The 23,626-nt window shown below is 36.7% G+C and overlaps 2 protein-coding genes across 4 annotated transcripts in view; one reads left to right on the top strand and one right to left on the bottom strand.

Annotated features, from left to right (window-relative positions):
- Positions 1 to 582: 582 nt before the first annotated feature.
- On the bottom strand, positions 583 to 11,498 carry LOC141431125 (uncharacterized). 2 transcript variants are annotated; one of them, XM_074092133.1, is made up of 13 exons: positions 11,327 to 11,498; positions 10,805 to 10,962; positions 10,600 to 10,671; positions 7,900 to 9,322; positions 7,255 to 7,395; positions 6,186 to 6,297; positions 5,457 to 5,600; positions 4,389 to 4,534; positions 3,862 to 4,028; positions 3,193 to 3,313; positions 2,218 to 2,333; positions 1,177 to 1,291; positions 583 to 719 (listed from the first exon to the last, which is right to left on the bottom strand). In XM_074092133.1, exons 2-12 carry the CDS (start codon positions 10,904 to 10,906, stop codon positions 1,184 to 1,186), a joined length of 2,652 nt encoding a protein of 883 aa, XP_073948234.1. In that variant the 5' UTR covers positions 10,907 to 10,962; positions 11,327 to 11,498; the 3' UTR covers positions 583 to 719; positions 1,177 to 1,183. The 2 variants fall into 2 exon arrangements, with proteins under 2 accessions (XP_073948234.1, XP_073948235.1); XM_074092134.1 differs by lacking the exon at positions 11,327 to 11,498 and adding an exon at positions 11,015 to 11,106.
- Positions 11,499 to 12,313: 815 nt separating this feature from the next.
- The window catches only part of LOC141431128 (vacuole membrane protein 1-like), an 82,343-nt gene continuing 71,030 nt past the window's right edge, over positions 12,314 to 23,626 (top strand). Inside the window, exons 1-2 of one of the 2 annotated variants that reach the window (XM_074092141.1) lie at positions 12,314 to 12,453; positions 13,036 to 13,392. In XM_074092141.1, coding sequence (XP_073948242.1) covers positions 13,195 to 13,392 — 198 coding nt within the window. In that variant the 5' untranslated portion in view covers positions 12,314 to 12,453; positions 13,036 to 13,194. The remainder of the gene's footprint in view (positions 12,454 to 13,035; positions 13,393 to 23,626) is intronic. The other variant, XM_074092140.1, reaches the window with a different exon arrangement.

A 23,626-nucleotide genomic window follows, 5' to 3' on the forward strand; every position in this document is an offset into this window, starting at 1 on the left:
AAATCCCTCTACCTTTTTAAGGATTAAAGGACTACCTAGCAAAATTGTAACATTTGAATTTAACCCTTAATAACGTAGAGGCGATTTAGCGACCACTTGCATGGAGTTGGAAACTGAACCTTATTGCTTTCATAATACGTCACAATTTCCATTGTAATTATTGAAAATACAACTAGCTTTAAAAATATTCTTTGCCAGGTATGTATTCGATAGCTGCTTTTGATTCTGTGGTAGTATGCTCCAATAAATGGGGCCTTATAAAGGGTTAAAATGATAACCACTGTGCTACTGATATTATAAATCCGAAAATTTATGACATCTCTGTGTGTATGATTGATACTTTTACTGGTTAACGCATTCACTGCCACCGACGCATATATGCGTTTTCGGAACATCACACAGTGCCGCTGTCATAATTATTCATACATCATGTGTGCGTCGGTGGCACCTGTGGAAGTCAGGTGGAAGTGAATACGTTAATATGGCTAGACTCATAAAATTGCCTGTTTCAGTGGTAAGTTAATATTGGGCGATCATTAAGTAACTTGATGCTTAACATAGCGCACTAATAAAACAAGTTACTGAAAACTTTTTTTTAATAAGAATCATATACAACATTTTATAAAAACTATTAAATGCTAAAACAATATAAAGAATCACAGTCGTTATGGCAACTTACGTAATACTGTTTCGAATATAATTACTTTGAATCGAGTACCCTGAAACAATACAAAATACACACATTATTTATTTGCATCAGAAGATGCGTACAGAATCAATGGAAAACGACAGTCACATTTATGACGTGAAATTCCTGTTTATTTATTACAATACAAGCTTTTATTTAAATTGCAATGTATTTATGTTCTGGTCAAATCTTGTAAGTTAAATTTGAAGTACTTCCAGCGGTCTGATTGACTTGTGACTATGTGTATTTATAGTTTATAGGTGACAATATGTCAGATTATTGACATTACCCTGGTGGTTCAGCCAGGTTCATCTGCGCAGGACGGAACTTCTCAATTTTGTTAATGGCATCGATTTAAACTTTGGTACGGAAATGTAGTTTGGACGACAATGCAAGTACAGTCTAGTAGCATGATAAATACAAACGTCTCCAAGAAAATACAGAGGGAAAGGGTTATTCACTAAATCTGTTCTCCGTGGTATAGATACCTTAAAATCAGGTGACGGCCGACATTTGCTGTCTATTCTGTATGCTGTAGTAATCTGTCACCTTGCTCTGGCTCCCGATTTCCTCCTTGCAGACGAGTGGACACGGAAAGTATTTCTAAAAAAAAAACAACAATAATACAGTACGCAAGAACTCGACAATTGCAGTTGTGCCACTCTACCCTCTACGCAAAAAGGGGAATCGAAACAATGTCCTTATAGCGAAAGACTGCCAGAGCTGTTATTTGGATGAAGTTCAAAAAGTAGGACACTAGTTAGATACGGTAGTTATTCTACTACGAATAAATAATAAAGCTCACAGCTCATTAGAGCCACCCGGCACCAGACCCGAGGGTGCCACGAGTGGACCTCGCGTGGTCCATGAATTTCCTAGTAACCACTATGGCGGCGAGCAGCGGCCTGTGACCGAGTGGTCCACTCGCCGTTCGCGCGTGGCAACCTCACGAGTGAGGCGATCCGGTGACGCTACTGAGTTGATGTAGTGAGCGCATACCCATACAAATCCATACGAAGATTACTAACCGCTCGAGGAGAGGCGGTGCTGGTCGGGTGACTGTAATGAGGAATTGTAACTGCGTACGTAATTTAATAAGAAAGAAACTGTCCTAGTAGGCGGGGCTTAAAAACCGGTTTCTGCGCGTCATTTTTCGTGCATCTGACATTGCATCACGCGCGCAAACCAATCCCTGATTTTTTTCTGAATTTTAACCAATCAACAAGCACGTCTCTGATTTGTATTTGAATCATAGTTTAAAGTATGGCCACTTTTTGTATGTAATTTGTTCTGAGTTACGCTTCCTGACTTATTATTTATTCGTAGTTATTCTACCAATATTATAAATGCTAGACGATAACCTAAACCTCGTCGATCATAACTTTGTGTAAGTGGAAGGGGCTGTTTCACCATCCATTGATTAATTTTATTTGACGGATAAATGTGATGCCGTCTCCGTGTATTCGAACGATTTTTCTTGCAAGTCTAAACTCGGCTTAAGATTAGGCTAAGCTAATAGTTGTTATTACCTGAACAGCCTTAATGCCTCCAGAAATACCAACTGTGGGCACGACCTGCTTCGGCTTTAGGAAATTCACGAACCGAACCAATTCAGAGAAACTAGAATGTTCGCTGTATGGAATGCCTGAAAAATAAAGAAAGCGACTTGTAGCCTTGTCAACTTGTTTCATCACATTCATATTAGCTATCTCTTTATTCATTCTTTTTTTTTACAAAGGTCTTATTTCTAACATTCCGTGCGTATTCAACCTGCATGCTGGTGTACAAATATTAAACTGTTTGACGAAATTAATTATGCGATCGTTCTGCTGTGGGTTTCTAAATAACGGATAATCATAAATAATAAATACGGAGTGATTGGCAATTCGACCTATTCTTATAAGGAGTTTATACTGGAGCTAATTTACAATCATTTTGACCAAACAGGTCTACTTAACGCATTCACTGCCACCTGACTTCCACAGGTGCGTTCAAAATGTATGAATAATTATGACAGCGGCACTGGGCAAGTTCCGAAAACGCATATGTGTGTCGGTGGGAGTGAATGCGTTAAGTAGTGGTTTTCGAATCATTGAATTTTTCGTTTTTTTTAACATAAATCGCTTCTCCGTCTAAAATTGGTAATCATGAAAATCACTTTGGGCACATATATTTTTTTTGATTGCTGATGAATAAGCAACTTTTTTGGATGAAAAATCCGAAATCGCAAACATAAGGGATTTATTACATTACAAACAAATTAAGAGTATTTATCCGTACTAAAATTCAAGTCAATATCTTGTTAATAATGTCAATAAAGTTCATCAATGTGTGAAATTAGATAGGTACAGTCGCGATCAGATATTTCAGAGCGGCCAAGGTGGTCAAAAATATCGATACATGAACTCTAATACCTTAATAATAGAGTGTATGTGCCGATATTATTGGCCACCTTGGCCGCTCCGAAATATTTGATGGCGACTGTACCCATTTGTGATACTAACCGTGTATGGTAACATTGTCCTTCTCGACGGTGGAATTCTTTCCATTCTCCCAACCGCTCGGCTTGAACGCTACCACCTCCGTGAACGTGCCATGCAAACTCTCCAAATAGCTCTTAAGTTTCTGTAAAAAAAAATATTAATCGCATTTTTTGATTTCCCAACTAATCGAACCTTGACTAAATTATGGAACTAGCTTCCACTTAGGGATCTTAAGCTTCTCTCAAAGAGCCGGCAACGCACTTGTGATACACCTCGTGTTGCGGTTGTCTATAGGCAGCGGCGATTGCTTCTCGTCAGGTGACACTCATTTTCCCAGTTAAAAAATTAAATTTAAACTTTCGGTTTTAAATGAAACAGTTCTTTTATCTGAGATTTCTCTGGAATTATTGGTTTATAGGAGCAAAAAACCCCATTTCTATGTATCCTGGCTACTGTTGTGCCAAAGGAAACTTTCCTAAATTGCCGTTTTTTTATATCTGGAATAAATATATCATTTCATTTTCATTTTATATAGGAAAATTTCGGAAATTTCTCACAATTTTATACGGGGATTAAAACTTTCCGTTTATCAAATTTAAATTTCCTACATATGTTGTGAAAATTTCCGAGAACTTTTCCAACTTTTCGGAAACTATCCGCAAATTGCACATCTGTAATCCCGGCACTTACATCGATGCTGAGGTCTCGCATAGGCACGACGTGCAGCTGGCAGGACTGCGCCGGCGCGTGGCTGAAGCTGCGCCCCTCCACCGCCTGTAGAACCTTGTCCTTCTCAGGGCACGCCCACACAGAACACCCTACGCGCCGCGCCATGCCGAGGAAGAACTTTTCTTTGCCTGAAAAGGTCAAAAACATTGCAAGTTAGACTTGGGTTATTGTCAAAAATAAATATTCCTGATGCAAAAATGAGTGGCATTAACGCATTCACTGCCACCGACGCACATATGCGCTTTCGGAACTTCATCCAGTGCCGCTGTTATAATTATTCATACATTTTGAACGCACATGTGCGTCGGTGCCACCTGTGGGAGTCAGGTGGCAGTGAATGCGTTAATATAAGCTTTTTAAACCACGACAAACGTAAGTGAAATAAAAGTTAGTAAGAAAAATAATAGGAATGTGGCACTGTATCTCGCTCTCTCTTACTCACTCACTTTTAATATGAATGTTTAAATGTCAGCAAAATAAACACTTACCTATGGTATACGTTCCGCAAACGATCAGAACCGAAGAGAACTTCTTGCCGACTTTTTCAAGCGCCATTTTCTTTTGTCGAAGCAGAGATAGCGCCATCTCTAAGCTCTGGTCTTGCGTTGGGAAGTCGTAGCGAGAGTTGCAGTACCTAAAACATCAATTTTTTCATCAACCAATAGAAACGCTTCATTTACACATCCTCGCACAGCACATCTCTGGTGGAAACAGCTAAGCGGAGCGGGGCGAGGTAAATAAAGCGTTTCTATTGGTTAATGAAAAACACATCCCTCGCTATACATCCTCGCACATTATTGGTGGAAACGCTGCTTTAACGTTGGTAAGAATTTTTGATCACGGGTCTATGAGAATCCCGTTTTAATAGCAATCATACCTGTAAAAGAGTAATGTGATTGACTGACAAGAAACGCACAGCCTAAACCACTGGAGTTAGAAGACTTAAAACTAGGCTTTGAAATTTCCGATTTTTTTTACTTTTCCACAGGAACGAAGCCGCGCCTATAATGGTATGTAAAATAAAAATGTATGGTAAGGTAAAAGTGACCTTTGCAGCCTACTTGTAGAATAGAACAAACATTTTGATTTTGAACGGCATGGCATGTAAATACATGTATAAAAAGGAAAGGGTACACTTTTTTTGGAAACGCCCACCTTGATAGTCTTACGGATGGGTAAAAAATATTTTAAAATACTAACTAAATGTCGATATTTTTTCTTTACCATAATGACAGTAAAACTTTTATTAAACCTGTTTATTTTGAAAACAAGACTAATTAGAAAGTGAATATGTATTAACATTTTTAATTTTTATGAATTAAAATAAGTTTAATTAAACCCAATATATCTTAGCTCTATTCATTTTAAGAAATATGTCTCGTAATATATTACTATTTTTTTAATAAACACAAAATAAACACGTCATATATGAACCCGAGGCATATATGAAACAGACTCAGAGTTGCCCCGCGAGTTATGGAGAGGGCTATGCTCGGAGTTTCTCTACGGAATCTAATCAGAAATGAGAAGATACATGATGATGAACGTTAACTCACGTGGTATCAAGGTAGATGGTGTGTATGTCTGTGTTCCAGAATAAAGGGTAGGACTCCATCGCGGGGTTCGCCCGAAAATCGCCAGTGTGGAGCACCGTCTTTCCGATGGACAGGGCGAATATCAACATAACTGCGCCGGGACAACTGAAAGAGAACATTATTTTTCTACAAGTAAAGTCAAAGTTCAAAGAAACTGAATCGCGTACCACGGTGGAACTTTTATACTACTGGTGTCATATTGACATTCCATACATCTGCCAAATAAATCATGGCGATATTGATTAAAGAAAGGTCCCAACTTGTCACGTTTCCATGATTGTACACCCCTTGATGCACAATTACTAATTTTAAATGCAAAACCAACTGTCTGTCCGTCTGTTAAACCGCTGAACCGATTTTGACGAAATTTGGTAGAGATCGTTTGTCATCCTGGAATGGATAAAAATAAGTTTTTATCATTCACATTATGAGCATTCACTTCTAATGCGCCTTCAAACGAAACGACGGTAAATTTGCTTCGAGCTTTTTGCCGAGCATTTACTACAGCATTGCCTACTAGAATGATCCAATATATGTTCGTAGCAATATTTGGCTCAATGCTTAGCTCTATTCGTTGCTCATTTCGAGAAATTTAAAAACAGCAATGCTCAATGTTCTGTTACAAGTGAATACGTTTATTAGCACCTTGAAGTTAAGTACAGGAACTACTTGAAGGTAGTATATACTTACTGGTTAGCGTCGACCGCCGTGACTTCATCCCCCTCTATCCTAATGGTGTTGTCTAACGTCAAGACGTGAATGCACTTCGGGTTCACCCCTAGCCGTGATACGCACAAGTCACCTGAAACCACAAAATAAATACTTTACAACACCTTCAGTTTTGAGTATATAGAAACTACCGGCTTCCTTTCATAGGTTGACTAGAAGGCGGGGATTTCACCCTTAAGTTGTAATTCCCACTCGGGCCCAGTGCGGATTGGGAATTTCACACATACCATTGAAATGCGTCATAGGTTTGCGCAAGTTTCCTCACGATATTTTACTTCACCGTAAAGCTCGAAGTAAATTTAAAATCTTAATGCGCACATGAATTTATTATAAATTTCGAAAAACTCAAGAGGTGCAAGCCCGGGTTTGCACCCACGATCCTCTGTTTAAGAACCCAGAGGTCAAAGCACTGGGCCAACACGGCTGCTCATTCTCTTTCTTTCTTTCTAAAACTGATCCGTGACACACTCGTGACTCACTATTTATGCAGCCAGGTAACCATTGTGCAGCGAACGCGAGTGGCCGGGTCATTAACTAAATACTGTTAGTCCCACTATCCCACTATATGGATGTTTGTTTGGGTATATTCGTTACTCTTTCACGCAAAAACAACTTAACGGATTTCCATGAAATTCGGCATACAGGTAATATATACCCTGGATTAACATATAGGCTACTTTTTATCCCGATATTCCCACGGGATAGGGATAAAATCACGAAATAACAACAGCTGGGCTTAGAGTCATGAAATTTGGTATATAGGTAGCTGGACTTCTAGAATAACACATAGGGTACTTTTTATCCCCATATTCCCAAGGGATAGGGATAAAATCTTGAATTTTCAACCGCTGTGTCTAGAGTCTTTAAATTTTGGACAGTTGTTCTTAACACAACCTCAATGAAGATAACGATATAAATTTTGGGATTTCCTAGGGAATTTTGTAACATCGCGGAATTTCAATTGTAACTACCAGATCGAATAGTTTACGCGTGCGAAGCCGTGGGTAAACTCTAGTTTTCAATATTTTACCTGTGATTTCGGAACAATACAGCAATTTATTAAAACTTTTCTTCAGGCCCGAGTAATGATCAGAATGGAAGTGCGTCAGAAAATAGTGCTTCACATTGGGTATATCCCCGTAAGAGAAAGCGTCGACAGCATAATGCGTTCCTGCAAAAAACGAGTGGTCAATCGTAACGCCTGTCTACAGAACTTTGTTGGGTCCAATGAGTGGTGAGGGCGCGAATGCTAATACCCCTCCTAAGACCGTGCGCATCTCACCATTATATCACATGTTACTTGTAAACAAACTATTGAATAAATATCTTATATTATTATTCATTTTGGCCAGCTGTTTGACTTCCTGATGCGACACGACACCCACCCTTTCCTATCACATAGACATGGTGGGGAAGTGGGTCATAATTAAATTGCTGGGTTTGTTTCAAAAGCTAATAGGTAAATTGAAAATACGTTCTAAAATATAGATGCACAGAAAAACCAGAAAAATAAGACCATCACTGGGAATCGAACCCAGGTCCTCGGTATTCCGTACCGCGTGCTATACCGCTACACCACTGATGGTTTCTGATAGGTAAAGTTTAATAAAATGTAGTACAATTATATCTAAGTAGGAAAAATATGATAAGGTAGACATGGTTAAAATTCAATTACCTGCTACGATTTTATGATAGGGTACACTTCTCGCGGACCCAGACGCGCGACCAGACTTTGTCTTCGTTGCCATGTTAAACGGAACAGCCTCAACATTCTTCCTTGGAGAGTGAGAACTGATGCTTTCGTTCTTCGCCCTGAGTGACGGCGCGCGCGGCGCTTCTGAGCTCGAAGGTTTGACATCTTGGCGCTTAGGAGAGATAGTATCAGTCTTACATGACTGCACCCGCCCCGCCCGCGGCGACTCATTGCCTTTCCAATCGAACTTGTAAAGAGCCCGACCCCCACGATCGCACTTTAAAGCATCAGCTACACCTATGTTCTTACTCATCTCCGTTTCATCATCACTCACTAGAATAACGTCATCTGTGTCATCGCGACCAGCTCGCTTTTTATCTTTAGCTAAAAAACAGTCTATGGGTATCTGCCTCAGAGTACTTGCACTTTTTCCATTCTTTCGATCCTTGGCCTGACCAACAGTATTCCTACTAATGCTTTGAAATTTATTTCTATCAAAAATTTGACGTTTCACTAATGTATAATTTGGTGGCTGAACAATAACATGTGACAGTTTCTCAATAGCATCTGTTTTCAAAATTAGAACCTTTGAGTTTTCTATGGCATCTTCTGTCGATGGCTTTTTCTTTTTAATTTCTAAGTTGACAGCCACCCCTGCCCTCTTTTGTAGATTAGGCGAAACAGTTTCATTCATATTTTCATCAAGTTCACTTTCTTCACAGGACAGAGTTTGAAATTCTTTAAGTTCACAATCTACATTAATGTTGTTATCCTTATTAGTAACCTTTAATCTCTTAATACAACTATTTTTAGTGGTAACATCAACACATTTACAGTTGCTCACACCAAATGATATTGCAACATAAGATTCATCATTCAAGTCATATTCTACTATGGCATCACACTCGCTTAACTCTGTAGCTGATGAGCCACTTTTCAAAGAATTTTGACCTAATATATCTACAATTTTTACATTATTCTCATCTGCTGGATTCCAACTATTGGCCAAGTCTTCAAATACGGAAAAATCAAGACTTGTTTGGTCTTCACTAACTTTGGTCTTCTTAGGCACAGATGTTATAAACTGGTTTTTGAGTTCCCAGTTATTAACATTTATATTAGATTTTTGTATTGGTGATGTGATAATTTGATCTTGTAGTGATAGCAGATCTACAGTGCTAGCATTGGCTAAATCAAAGTCAGTGAAGAAATCATGCCTTTTTGTTATTGTTGTTAAGATAGTGTCTGTAGCATTTAAATTGCAGTTGTTTTCTTTGTTTCTTTCATCAACTAGTACCAAATCTTTTTCCTTGCGAATAGAACTTATTCTTGAAGCTGTACTGTTTAAGTAGCCACTTTCATTTGTAGTAAGGTTATTAAAAAGCTGCTTCTTCAGAGGAGCATTCTGAAATGATTTTTTTATAGAATCTTAAGCTTAAGGATTATTTTAAAAGGCAAAAAAAAACACATTTACATGATCAACTTGACAACTGAGTTTCAATAAACTACTAGATTTTGTATGGGAAGTACTTTGATGTGTAAGGGAAAACAAGCCATAAGGTTGTTGGAATTATATTTTGATTTCGAAGGTTCAGTACCTACTTAATGGGTGAAGACCAAAAAGTTGGACCATTTTAAAAACAACAAAATACAAAACTACTTATTGGAAAAAGTTCCCTTGTGACACTAATATTCACTAAATTTCATGTCACAATGGAAAACTTTTTTAACTCCCAACGCAAAAAGTGGGGTGTTATAAGTTTGACATGTGTGTCTGTGTGTGTGTCTATCTGTGTGTTTGTGTGTAGAACTTTGAATGTTTCACAGCAATGGTTTGGGGTTTTCCAACTTTTTGTTGGTTTTATTCAACATTATGCTTCTTTTTTCTTTTTAAATCCAGTGGGGGGTATATCGTTGGATAAGTCTTTCAAAAACATGATACTTAAGTTTGCATAGACCATTTTTCAATTTAGGGATTATTGTATGCAAAGTTTTAAAGTGCAAATTTTTTGTTAGAGTCAATTTTTCCCCTTCTACAAGCTAAACTGTTATCTGAAAAAATCATAAATATAGCACATGTCAATGAATTTAAAAGATTATTATCACAGTTGAGTAGGCTTTTAAGTTGATGAGTAAGTCACAGTTTTGCACTGAATATTTGTTCCGAGTTACAGTTCTGTAACTGAATATTTGCCACATCTTAGTATAGAACCCAACACAGTGCGTGGTCTGTTTTTTTACATGTGTTTAAGTAAATCTTTATTTGCAATTCTTCTATGGGGTGTTATCTTGCCATATCTTACCATCCCTTTTACCCTCATCTTATGTCATATGACAGAAAGAAGTGGTGAAAACGATTGAGATTCTCCGCGTGTTAAGCCAAGTTTAGACTTGCAAGAAAAGTCGTGCAAGTTGCATTACATTGGGAGTCCATAAAGCCAACGAGTTTGTAGTGGTCAATCGAGCGCTGCAATGTAATGCAACTTGCATGATTTTTCTTGCAAGTCTAAACTAGGCTTTAGACAATAAGGCCGCTGGTCAGTCATCTCATCACACATCTGTTGTAAAAATGGGAGATTTGCTTATATATTACTAACTTATTCTAATCGATAGCTCAGCAAATGCAAATGCTTTGCTAGCTGCAAATATGACAAAAAAGACATAATTCAATATCTTACTGACCTTTTTTGAATTCCATTTGGACAGCCCATTATTCCTCTTCAGTGACAATGAACAACGGCTTACCACAGAATTCTGAAGAGGTAAAAATATAGTGTTGCTTGTTTGTTACGAACACGTACAACTCGATATTTGATAAAAATAATTATTTACAAGTTTTAGAGTAAGTACATTATAATAAATAACGATCAGAATGTTAACTACTTACCTGTGTTAAACAGACATTTTCTTTCTTTATAGTCCTTGGATTCAGTATAGACGGTAGAAAATCATTAATATTATCGTCACCATTCATTGCCGTTTCATTCATACACAACACAAAATGAATGTTGAACTCAACACGACAGCTCAGCTCAACTCACCACACTAAAGCAACACACAAAAAAAATTGACAAATCTCTGCTTGCTTGCGCCTTACCGCCCGCATTACAATACTCTTTGCGCCCGCCGTTGTTGTTTTTTTTTTTATTTTATCACAGTCACAAACAGAAAACAGAAAGCAGGCAGTCAGTCAGAACCATTCAGTACTCTATTCATTCTTTGTAACTAGCACCATCACACATGTTGTTAAAATTTGAAGCTCAACCACGAAACTCAGAACATTTTTCAAACTGAGCAAGTTTTTTACGTACAATTACTTTAAAACACTAGTACGACTTGTTTATAAAAAATGTTGTGTGATAAGAGTTGTACTCACAAATTATTTTTAAGTGTACTACAGAGTACTCACTAATTATTTATTGCCACACCAAACTGATTAAAACCCTGCAAACGACAACAACCCCTGAAGGTAGATACTACATATTCATGTAATTCATGATTTCCTTTCAAGACGAAAATTGTAATTTTAAACACTTCTAAAATATTTTTTTCATCTCTACTCTACTGTGCGGAAAGTTTTTTTTTTATTGTAGCTTCGCGCTCTTGGCTCATTTAGCCAAACAAGGAAACGAAATTAGATAAGGGAAATGCGTAAGGATCGGAATTTAGAAAAATGGATTGGAAAAGATCAGGAAGGGTAAAAAATAAAAAATAATACTTATAGTTTTTATCCAGATTAAATTTATTATTATTCTATTTTTTTTGTAGTATTTTACTTTCCTCACAGTTGAAATGAAAAGTAGTGTCTAACTCGGGTGAAATTACCCGTTTCCCCTCGAACTATTGGCGCTCTCACTTCGTAAATAAATAAATATTTCGGGTGCAATGGGTCCCTTTCCACCCTTGGTTATCAATCTACTATTTTCGACTACTAATGCTTTAAACACACCAAACTGTATTTTTTTATTAGTATCTATATTAAGTTTGAGCACTTTAGTGAAGACGAGCACTTTTTGCATTAAACTTAAAGTTAATCTATATTCCATTAATATCGAGGATAAGCTTTTTTTAACATTTATTTTTTTATGTGGCAAGAAGAATTGTTGTCACACGTCAGTTTTTAAACTTTAATTGCCATACTATAAAATTTACCCGTATCCGGAGCAAAAGTTATTTTTGTAGTAAAAAAAAATGTCTGACTGAAGTTAAATAGAAAACATGTGCTTATTTTATAATATAATTTGCTAATGTAGACAGCATTTTCAAAACGACTTTAGCTCTATGTGTAAAAATAATAATGTGGCTTAGATATAATGAAGCAAACTTTCTAAAACATTGTAACTATAGTTAAGCTGGTACTTAGTTTTTAGACACTTGCAACTCAGTTTCTGATTTTTTTTTCAGTATTCCATTTTATTAGGAGTGAGATGAGTTGTAGTAAATTTAAGTTTTAATTTTCTTTTCTTGAACATAAGATAAGTGTAATATATAAATAATTTCCACCACAAGTGGTGTGGCCTTCAAGATCTGTTGATTGTAAGTATTTTTATTGTAATATTTGGTTGTAATGTTAGGTTAGAAGGTGCATAATAATTTCTGCTGACTGTTCCCGATATTTTTTGATTATGCTTTTTTGTTTAGGGGCTGAAATTTGCTTTTATTTAAAATGCTAACCTTATCAAATGCCCTTTGAGTTTTTAATTTAATTTTCTTGTAACTTAGTTGGAATCATCGAAATTAATTTAATCAATAATACTACGAACATTTGAAATTCACGACGATTTGCAATAATTTGTCGACTTTTTGTCGACCTTTAATTTACTACGATTTTTTAGGTTCACTACACTACTCAACTCACTATAATCTTTACCGTTAACATTATACATTACTGTGATACATTACAATATTTTGTTTCATAACATTACTTACATATTTTTAACTATACTTTTCGTTTTTGTATATGAATTTTACTATTTTATTGCAAGTATTAAACGTATTTGCTTGTCAAATGTAGACAACATATTTTTTTATCATGAATTTGAGTGTATTTATAAATTTAATTTATAATATATCTCATAACATAAAATACTCTTTTTATCAAACATTTATCCTGGAAAGCAGCGAAGACAGCACATTTAAAGAGATACTTATAACAATCATGAAGATACAAATTGTGTAAAATAGACACAGTTCTCCAAACATAATAAAACAAAACAAACATCATAGTATCCACAAATACAAGGAGGACAGAGTTGGCAACACCAATATTTGGTTATAATGGTTACTACAAGACGTGCCCGTAACCAAACTAGCACACGGCTATCTGAGGCTGTATTGCGTCCAAACTCTGTCTCGGAGAATGGAAGAGCTCGTCAGAATCTGAATCCGGAAGCTTTAGCTGCTATGAGTAAAGAGCAACTGCGAGCTGAATGCAGGAAGAGAGGACAGCGTGCCACAGGAAACAAAAATGAGCTGGTATAAAGCAGTTTGCATTTGTGGTTGTGCTTCTTTATATTTTGATTCGCCGGCCATGCTGTTGTGCTTCCTTTTTTTGTAGATAATTTTTTGTGACTCACCATGAGATATGTGTCTAATTTGTAAAAATTGTGTACAATTTCAAGTCCTGTTTTTTTTTAAAGCACTTATTAGAGATAGAAAAGTAGCATTAGTGCAGGCAACTGTGGGTTTCAATCATTTAAATAAGATGTCTCTTCTTATTATTGTTTTCAGTATATCACTGGCAACTTTATGCATAGAATCGAAAAAAATGTAAAGCTAGCATTATGAAGAAACAGTTAAAAAACATGAAACAGTAATAACAAGAATACAAGACAGTTTCCATTTTACTGGTTTTGTAAGCAACCAAGAAATATATTTAATTTTGGCTGTACTTAACATCCAACTGCAAATCTTACAGTTGACTGCATTGAATAGTTTTTTTAGTAGTTGCAAATTTTGTTGTTAGTTGCATCACATTTTGAGATTGTCACTTCAATGTTTGATTTATTATTGAAATTGTGTGATTATGAATAGTTTGATTTGGATAATTTTAAGTTTAGATATATATGTTATTTCAGATTTTATTTTTTGTAAATGTGTAAGAGCTACAGGCTTTAGCTATATTTATACCATAGTAGGTTCTACTGATTTAGATTTTTATATAATTACTACACTAAATGTGTATATAAACAAGCTTCTACAATCAACAAAACAACAGTTTGCTGTCCAGTTTTAATTCAACTTATAGATACAACTTAAGCCACACTTTTAACTGTCCTCTTGTTTATTTAATTTTTCAAATCTTCACGGACAAACTGACAAAGTCACGGGCAACAACTAGTATTTTGACAAATGTTTAAGGAATAGATTTTAGCATTAACTAGTGACCTGCTAAGCTTAGCTTGGGTACAATTTAAAAAAAAAGTAATCAAAGACACCTCACATTTTTGCATCACTTTGTTTTAATGATCTAAGCATACATACAGTCTGTATAAAGATAACAACTGTTAGACATTCATGGTTAGATGTGAGTATGATAAAATTAATGTTCGTAAGTGCAGTGGTTGTTTGATGGTCTTGGCAGCTGGCATGCTGAGCATTTGGTATATAACTCATACATGTCTCATTGCCTTTACTTATTTAGGATTAATGCTATGCATATTTACTGCATGTATTTCCATTGTCACATCATTCAATGTGTACAAAATACAATGTTATATTCTCCTTTGATAAAGTTCAATTTCCAATAAAGAGTGTTTTGAGTTACGACAAACACAATTGAACAAACTGATTCAATTTACAAGAGATTTTTATTGAAAGTATTACCACTTCATTCTAATGTCACTTGAGATTTTAATTTCTTTTTTTTTTTACATATAGAAGTCATTTGCTTATCGTCTTTGAACATAATAAGATTTTAATTCAATACCTATTAAGTTTGTATCCAGTGCCGGCTCTAGGGTAGAGCAGGAGCGGTCGCTCTGGGCGCCAGTGCCAGGCCCTGTAGTACGAAGAGCAAAATTCGAACTTCGTATCTTGCCGTCCCGCTTACACTAATATTATTTAATACGAGAGTGAGAGGGACGGTACGATACGAACTTCGATTTTTGAATTTCGTACTTAGTAACCCCTGTATTTCGAGGTGAAAAATTCGAACTTCGTATCTTGCCATCCCGCTAACGCTAATATTATTTAATACGAGAGTGGCAAGGGGCGCCAGTTTCCAGACTCGCTCTACTCTTCACCCTTGATCAAGGGGCTAGAGCGGCGCTGTGTGTATAATTTTTCACCACCCATTTCACCACAGTTTAAGTTCCTTCTCCTTCTCAATCTCGTGTTAAACAATTATAAGCGTCAGCGGGACGGCAGGAGACGAAGTTCGAATTTAGCCCTTCGTAGTATAGGGCTAGCAGGGCTATTACGAAATTCGAAACTCGAAGTTCGTGTCGTTCGGTCCTTCTGACACTTGCACTAATTAATACGAGGGCGAGAGGGACGGTACGATACGAACTTCGATTTTCGAACTTCGGAGTAGGCCCTCAGATGTCTATGATGCCGTCTCTCTTCTGTATAATGTCGGCGTGTTAGAGCTCTGCAACGCCTACGACGTACTAAAGAGTAATAAACACAGGCCGCAAGTGCGAATCGAGTTCGCGCACCGAGGGTTCAGTACAGTCAGAGGCAAAAAACTACCTACACCACAAAAATTATTTATTTGTCAAAAAATAAAGGAATAATCAAATTACAAATAGGTACTACTAATCCACAACAAGTTTCGTCAAGTAACTTAAACCACAAAATAAAATAAAAAATACCGAACTTCCTGTTCTACATCTTTTTGAAGTCCTTTGATACAACAAACATAATGTAATAGAATACCTAGCTACACCACGCTATTAGCTCCCTTCTGCCCGACACGTTGACGTCTTTATTTATTTGCAAATCAGCTTTTGGCTTGAGATGCATTTCTTTGTTTAGGTTTATTGCACTCTCTAAAATTAGGCGCGTTTTATATATGGCGTTAAGAACATAAAAATACTACAAATTATCTTAAAACAGTTAGCTTGATTTTTACAGTTGCAAGAGATTAATTATGAATTAGTTGTCGGACTTTATTTGGCACAAGGTTCTTGTGATAAGAAACTGTTTTATTTAGTTACGAATCGAATCTAACAATGGCGCATCTATCTACATACCTACGACCTTGTTGTCTATGGGTCACTACGATTTAACGCATTGAAAGACGCAATACCGAAAAAACCAAGTACCAAATAGCAGAATATACTAAAGCTTGAAATTAGTAGGTAAGGGGCTGTTTCACCATCCATTGATTAGCGTTAACCGACGGTTAAATGTGATGCCGTCTCCGTCTATTCGAACAAAACAAATAGAGACGGCGTCACACCTAACCGCCAGTTAACACTAATCAATGGATGGTGAAACAGCCCCTAAGTATTTATTATTTACAAATGAAATGACCTAAAATGCTTATCCCGAAAGTTAAAATGGCGACTAATTCAATTTATAATAAGTATATACAACATGCACCTAGGTATTATTATGAGTAGACTAATAATACCATTATAAATCTCTTTCTGTGTCACTACGATGACGAGCGAAGCGAGTAGGAGTGATAGGCGAATTGAGCGAGCGAAGCGAGCGCGCCACGGCAGCAGCGAAGATAGGAATTAATCGTCGCTAATGCTCGATCAAATATGGGTACATATTAATCTTCGCGTTTTTACTTAGGTACTAGCTTTCACCCACGGCTTCGCTAGCGTGAACCATAAACATTTCAAAGAAGCAAGCAATCAAGCAAGCATGCAAGTGAGCTTGTAAGCAAGCATGTAAGCAAGCATGCAAGTAACCATCTATATAAGCAAGCTTGCAAGTGAGCATGTAATTTTGCAAGAAATAGTACCAGCAAGCATGCATTCAAGCATGCAAGCAAGTATACAGGCAAGCATGTACGCAAGTGTGCAAGCCAGAAGGCAAGCAAGCATACTCCCAAATGTGCAAGAAGTAGTGCAAGCAAGCATGCAAGCAAGCATGTAAGCATGCATGCATTGCATGCAAGCAAGCATACAGGCAAGCATGCAAGCAAGCGTGTAAGCCAGAAGGCAAGCATGCATGCAAACAACAAGTCAAGCAAGCATACTCCCAAATGTTCAAGAAATAGTGCAAGCAAGCATGCAAACAACAGATCAAGCAAGAATACCTACTCCCAAATGTGCAAGAAATATTGCAAGCAAGCATGCAAGCAATAATGCAAGCAGAGATTATTGCTTGCATGCTTGCAATTTTCACTACCACTACTGGCGTACCTACTAACTCTAGTAGGTACGCCAGTAGTGGTAGTGAAAATTAGTTCATCATCATCATCAACATCATCAGTTCGTTTATCGCTATCCCGCCGGAACTATGCTATTTTCCGGGATAAAAACTATCCTATGTCCTTCCCCGGGACTCAAACTATCTGTATACTGAATTTCATCTAAATTGGATCATTAGATCCAGAGATTACCCCCTACAAACTCACAAACTTTACCTCTTTATAATATTAGTATAGATTAGGTCAAACATACTTTTGAGATTTAAAACATTCGGCGTTTTAATATTCATACTTTCGGGCTTACGAAATTCTGTTTTTTAACTTCTGTGGGTGCGAACTACTAGAAATGTGGAGAGTAGCAGTAATAGTATAGTAGGAAGGCCTGCTCACTCAGTATTTGATTCAAAATTTTCAGCCCATTTTGAATTACCTAGTCTAGTATAATAATTACCATTTATTCATATAGAGAGCATATCAAACGATTCAGGTCAGTGGACTGCGCAAGCGCACGCGATGATCACGCCACCTCGGTTATTTCCGCAAAGTAACGCGCCCACTATATAAATATCGACTCTAATGTCAAGGTTCTAAAACTTTAAATAGCTCTTCGTATTCCTTGCTAACCCGTGTGGTGGAAAATGAAACGAGTATGTGTGAAGTTAGGGGGGAATTTTCCGTATATCAGTGTATAGCGCTTCGTAGTTACTACAATAGAAAATTGGGATAGGGGACAAAATTAATGCCACTGCTGCTGCTTTGGATTGATGCCACGGTGTCAAGTCGAACGTTAGTTGCTACGTACGTTTAAATTCGGATGAATTGATTCTAATGTGTACAGTTACCAGCAGGATTAGCAGGGCCAGATTTAGAGGTCTGGAGGCCTTGGAAAATCAAGAGTGGAGGCCCTGAAGATTAGGTATATGAACAAGCAAAACTATGCAATTAGGAAACAAGCATCTACTTATAGGTAGTCATTCACGATGACGCGTGCCGTGGTTCTTATTACAATGTCATTAATGTCTAATTTTGTCAAAATCACGCGTCTTCGTGGATGGCACTAGGTATATATGCGTGTGAAGATATTTAGTGGATTTATCATCATTTCACATATTTATGATTTGGCAAACCATTTAATCCCTACTAAAACAAGCTGTAAAACATGTCAAGTATCGATTGAGTGAGATTTTTGGAGGAGAGAGTTTTGAAATCTCATAAAATAGCCTACTTTAGGAGTCGGAAGAAGGAAAACGAGTAATTTTGGCTGAAACATGGTCTGCTGTGGGATTGAGGTTCCCTGAAAATCAGTCAGAAAATCCAGCGGGATCCGGGATGTCACTTATATCTGTAAAAAAAAATGGCTTTGCAACTTAGTAAATAATAGAAACTAGTCAGTTCCATAACTAATGTTTTCAATGGTCATTATAAGACAGAGATAAAAAACAGCAATTGATCCATTCTTGCTTGACATGAATTATTAATGACTTTTGCAGTTTTCCATCTGCAATGAACGAAATCTAAATTGAGTGTTTGTGTTGTTGTTGTGATTTTATTGCTATCGAGTAATTCTCGAGGAATCATTTTGAAGGGTCAGTACCTAATTTAGTGTAAAGTTAATTTTAACGTATTTATCTAGGGGTGCTATATAACTGGGGTAAAATAGTATACCTACCCATATTTCGTCGCAAACTAATTTGTGTTCACTGACGATGGGAGAAGTTACGAAGAGAACGACTTTCAAGTGCCATTTACATGGTAGGTAATCAAAATAAATGTACCTAAGTAATACTTATGCAATGAAATTAAAAGAAATGTGACGAAACCGAGGAAATTTTAACGAAACCGAATCAGGGTTTTGATACAATTTTCTTAGTTTCGTTACGACTTCAGTTCAGTTACAATTTCGTTATGGTACATTCTATTTTGCTTTTCTTTCAGTCACAAAGGATCGACCACACCGGTGGACTATAATACTGACTCCGTAAACGCAGTGACATGACTCTTACGTCACCGCATTTATGCTACGTCAGCGCAGGGCATTTTTAGAAGCCGTATGAGACAAAGACAAGACAAAACAATGAACATTTATCTGTATATTGAACTCGTCTGTGACCGACAATCAGATATCAAAAACTTGTTTCATTACACTACACATTTACTTTATTTATATACATACAATACATAGTTGGTAGCTATATAATAATATATACTAAACAGCAGTCTCTTCTGTCTGATCTGGTAGTGATTATTTGTATCTGTTTATTACATACCGTAATCAACATGTGGGTAGAGTAGTAAGTACCACTCTTGAAATACTAAAGACTGACTATAAAATGACCTGAAGATCAAAGTTCAAAGAATTTGATTGATCTAGCTAGACGGAAGCACCTCCAGAGATGAAGAGAGGTATGTGGGCTTCCGTACGTCGAAAGAAAAAAAAAACAATTTCCTTATGATTAGCAGTAACTTAAAGTTAAACTGTCGGGACCCTGAGATCCTTTTGAAAGTGTGTTTCATACAAAAGCCGTGGGAATCAAACATTGTAACTTCCTCTTAAGTTAGAATTATCTTTGGCAAGAAGGAATAAAGTCTTTAAAGCACAAGTAAAGGAAAATTATTTCAAATTTTTCTACTGATCAGTAGGTATCTGCCAAAAATAAGTTTTCTTCATACAAAGAGCATAAAATACAGACTTATTTTTGCTTCTTGTTCAAGTTTTCTTAAAAAATTGTACTTTGCTATGAATGTTGCTCGTTTATCACAACTGAAAAGAAAAGTATGTAATCATATTTTTTTATGCCTGACGGTATGTCAGGAACCAGCCAATCTAAAGACACTGCGTAAATGTTGCTTTAAAGTAGGGCTCTGAAAGGCTACTACGAAATTCGAAAATCGAAGTTCGTATCGTGCCATCCCTCTCTTTCTCGTATTAAATAATATTAGCGTCAGCGGGACGGTACGATATGAACTTCGATTTTTGAATTTCGTAGTAGCCACTCTGATACTGGAAAGGGAAACCTCGATGCTCTAATCCGACTCGCACTTAGCCGGTTTTTTGTCACTATGCAGATTTATAATGAGAAAAGTTCATTCTAATTCTCACTTTATTTTACGCTACGCAATTTTGATGCGTTTATAATCGACTCCATGGACAATATTTACGTAACACTAAATCACAGCCTGACTGACACATTTCATTTAAACTTAAACTCATCCACCCAAGTCTTACGGTCTTATAAAATCATGGCAGTACAAAACGACAGTGAAAATAAGTGAGAGCGAAAGTTGTTTTCGAAAGTGAAACGTTTCTTTAGTACTGTGATGTCACTGTGTGCTGGCCGACGCATCGGCCGCGCCTCGAGGCTGCTATAATAGTATTAGGTACATCGTAAATAAAATCCACTTCGCCAAGTTTAATTGCTAAGTATGTATAAAAATACTAATTGATAACTGCCAGTGGTTGACGCTTTCGGCACGCGAGTGTAAGTGTTTTTTGTTATTTAAGAAGATTATAAAGTTTTCAACAGTTTGGTTATTAATTGCCGCGTATTTCAGTATTATCTTATATTTATAAGCGAGCAATTCTTGTATATTTATTCATAATGGGGGCCTCGAAAACGGATCTGGGTCAATCAACTTTTTTACCGACTCTATCTGTTCGCGATATTTTTCAAACAATTGCATATTTTTGTAAGTAAACATGTGCTTTCTGTAATTTAATAGATGGTGTACTGTACATGAATACATGCCATCCTACGTAAGTTCAACCTATTAAACCGTGAAATATCTTGTTGGAAGTACGATTTTTTGGTAACGCCAGAGACAATTTTGATAACGCAGGAGGAATTTTGGTAAAATAGTTGATTGACCCATCTAAGAATTTCGACGAAATTTACTGTGGGGGCTTTCGATGGCGAATAATTTACCTAGCTTGGTCCTATCTCTGGGAAAATACGTCTCTTTTGAGTTATAGTGATTTTTGCAATGAGTAGATACGGACCAGTTAGAATAGCCCAAATCTATAGGTAGAGTCATCACGCACGGTGACGCGTGCCGTGGTTCTTATTACGAGAACATTAATGTCTAATTTTGATAAAATCACGTGTCTTCGTGGATGGCACCAGGTAGGTTTAACTAGCCCTGAAATCTAAAAAAAAATAGAAGCTTTTTTAAATTCGACCATGTCAGAAAGGTTCTCTTAAGCTTGGCTTTCATTCCGTTGAACTTACTACAGTTTATTGGAGAACTGTTAATCACTTACCCCCTGTTACACCATCCATTGATTAAATTTATTTGACGAATAAAATGTGATGCCGTCTCTGTTTGTTTTATTCGAATAAACGGAGACGGCATCACGTAAAACCGTCAGTTAAAAACCTAGTCGAGAGTAGTTACGATCTTTAATTTGTGACCCACTCAAGACCGAATATCTTGTACAGTCGAGGAAACTGAATCACGTACCAGGGTGGAACCTTTTCATAATAAATTTTGCTGTTATTTCTTTGACAAATGTACCTAAGGGATGTCAACATGACATTAGTAGTACAAAGGTTCCACCCCAGTACGCTTTAGTTTCCTCGGCTGTATGTCAATTCAAATATTATTTTTTTCAAAATGGATCTCAAATTAAAGATCGTGACCGTACTTTGTGAGAGCAACATATAAATAATTTGATTATCACAGCGAAAAATATAGCACGGCTATTTACTGGGCTATATTATTTTTACTACTGACCATCGTACGTACTGTATTTTAATATGAACTGTGCATGATACTTTTATTCACCACTGTGCACGATTGATTTTGATGTTATTTTTTAGATAATAATTACATTTAATTAATCATTATGTACCTATGTTAGAAAACACAGCTGTATTTACAATTTAAATTGCATGCCACCATGAGTATGAGCTGAAATGACCATAACTAATGATATTTTTCTTTATTTCTATTGTACTTTTAATACTTACCAACTTACGCCAGAAAAATAAATCAACAGCTGACAAATGTCTATGATAATGATAGATATGTCATTCTACTTTATATGACGCATACGCGTACATCAATGAAATACTTATTATAATTAGTATTGTTGATGTTTTCAATTTTATTATAGCTATCAAATTGATCATCTATACTATAATTTAAGTTTAATTGTATACTTACACCTTGGTTATCGGACGCTGTTTTGCAAGTGTGTTAACCCTGATTAATATTTTGCAATACAATGACAACCCTGAAAAGAATTTCTCATCACACTTGCTCGTAAACAGTGTCGTAACATGCAGGCTACCTTGGTTGCAACCCCCCAAATAAAACCCTCGACCTTAATGTGCTTGTCATGAAACCCGTGGTCGGTAAATGAGTCATTGCCCGTACTAATTTTCATGTCATGAAACCCAAGGTCGGTAAACGAGGTTGTTACTGCATGGCGTGCTGCTGCTCCGTGCGCGCGCTACACACGCACGCCATGCACATGGCACATGGGGGAGCTGGCGCTGCCAAAAGCGCAATCAACGGTATCGGCAATTTTTGAAAAAAATGTTAGTTTTTCTTTTACAAATATAGAATTTTACTCGCAAATGTGATGACAAATATTGTATGTCGCACGGGCGGTACTAGAATTACGAACATCGACTCATTAAAGCCCTCAGTCTCTCGTTCGTAATTCATTATTTACCGCCCTTAAGACACAATGTACTATTAACAGTTGACATTGTACCTACCTATTGCAAAATGACGTTGAGTTGACTCAGTATTGCAAAACAGCGTCCTACGATGATCCTCGTGGTAACGATGTGTCGCACAGACGTAGATGTCGTGCATGTGATGTAGCAAAGTAACGCCTGAATCAATCAATTACTTATGCAGTATGTTATGAAAAGCCCCCGAGAAAGGTGTAGAATGGTTTATGAGATAAAGAGGTTAGTTCATTGGCGAATGAGAATCGGAATATGACTATTTCACTTACCGGAACATTATAATTGTCAGTAAAAATATATATTGAAGTTCGAGCCTTAGTAAAACTCAAACTAAAGAGTAAACACCCAGAAAAATCTGTTTATCAATGACAAGAATTGTAATGTTCAATGTACACCACAAAAGTTACAATACTATAATTATTAAAAAAATATATACAAAAAATTACAATCATTTAGAATTGTAGCGCTTTCTTGGTGACGGTGCTCACACCATTAGGTGGTTAGCTTGCTCCACCAAATCTTCAAATCGGCACTAAAGATAACAGTATTAAAAGTGTATTATTATACCAGTATTGTAAATCTGGTACTACTTATACCGGTATTAATGACAACCGGCATCGTAAAGCCCAGTTAACGCGCTATTTAAAAAAAATACACGGAACGCAGGCGAAGTCGCGAT

This window comes from Choristoneura fumiferana, chromosome 9 (genome assembly GCF_025370935.1).
Source record: "Choristoneura fumiferana chromosome 9, NRCan_CFum_1, whole genome shotgun sequence".
In the NCBI taxonomy this organism is placed as follows: Eukaryota; Metazoa; Arthropoda; class Insecta; order Lepidoptera; family Tortricidae; genus Choristoneura; species Choristoneura fumiferana.

Bases quoted from the DNA above. Each gene is read 5' to 3' on its own strand.
- LOC141431125 (XM_074092133.1), bottom strand. From the start codon at position 10,906: ATGAATGAAACGGCAATGAATGGTGACGATAATATTAATGATTTTCTA. The intron at 7,396-7,899 runs GTAATTGAATTT...CGTTTTTTGCAG, and splicing joins CTATCATAAAATCGTAGCAG to GAACGCATTATGCTGTCGAC. The intron at 1,292-2,217 runs GTAATAACAACT...TTTTTTTTTTAG, and splicing joins GAGGCATTAAGGCTGTTCAG to AAATACTTTCCGTGTCCACT.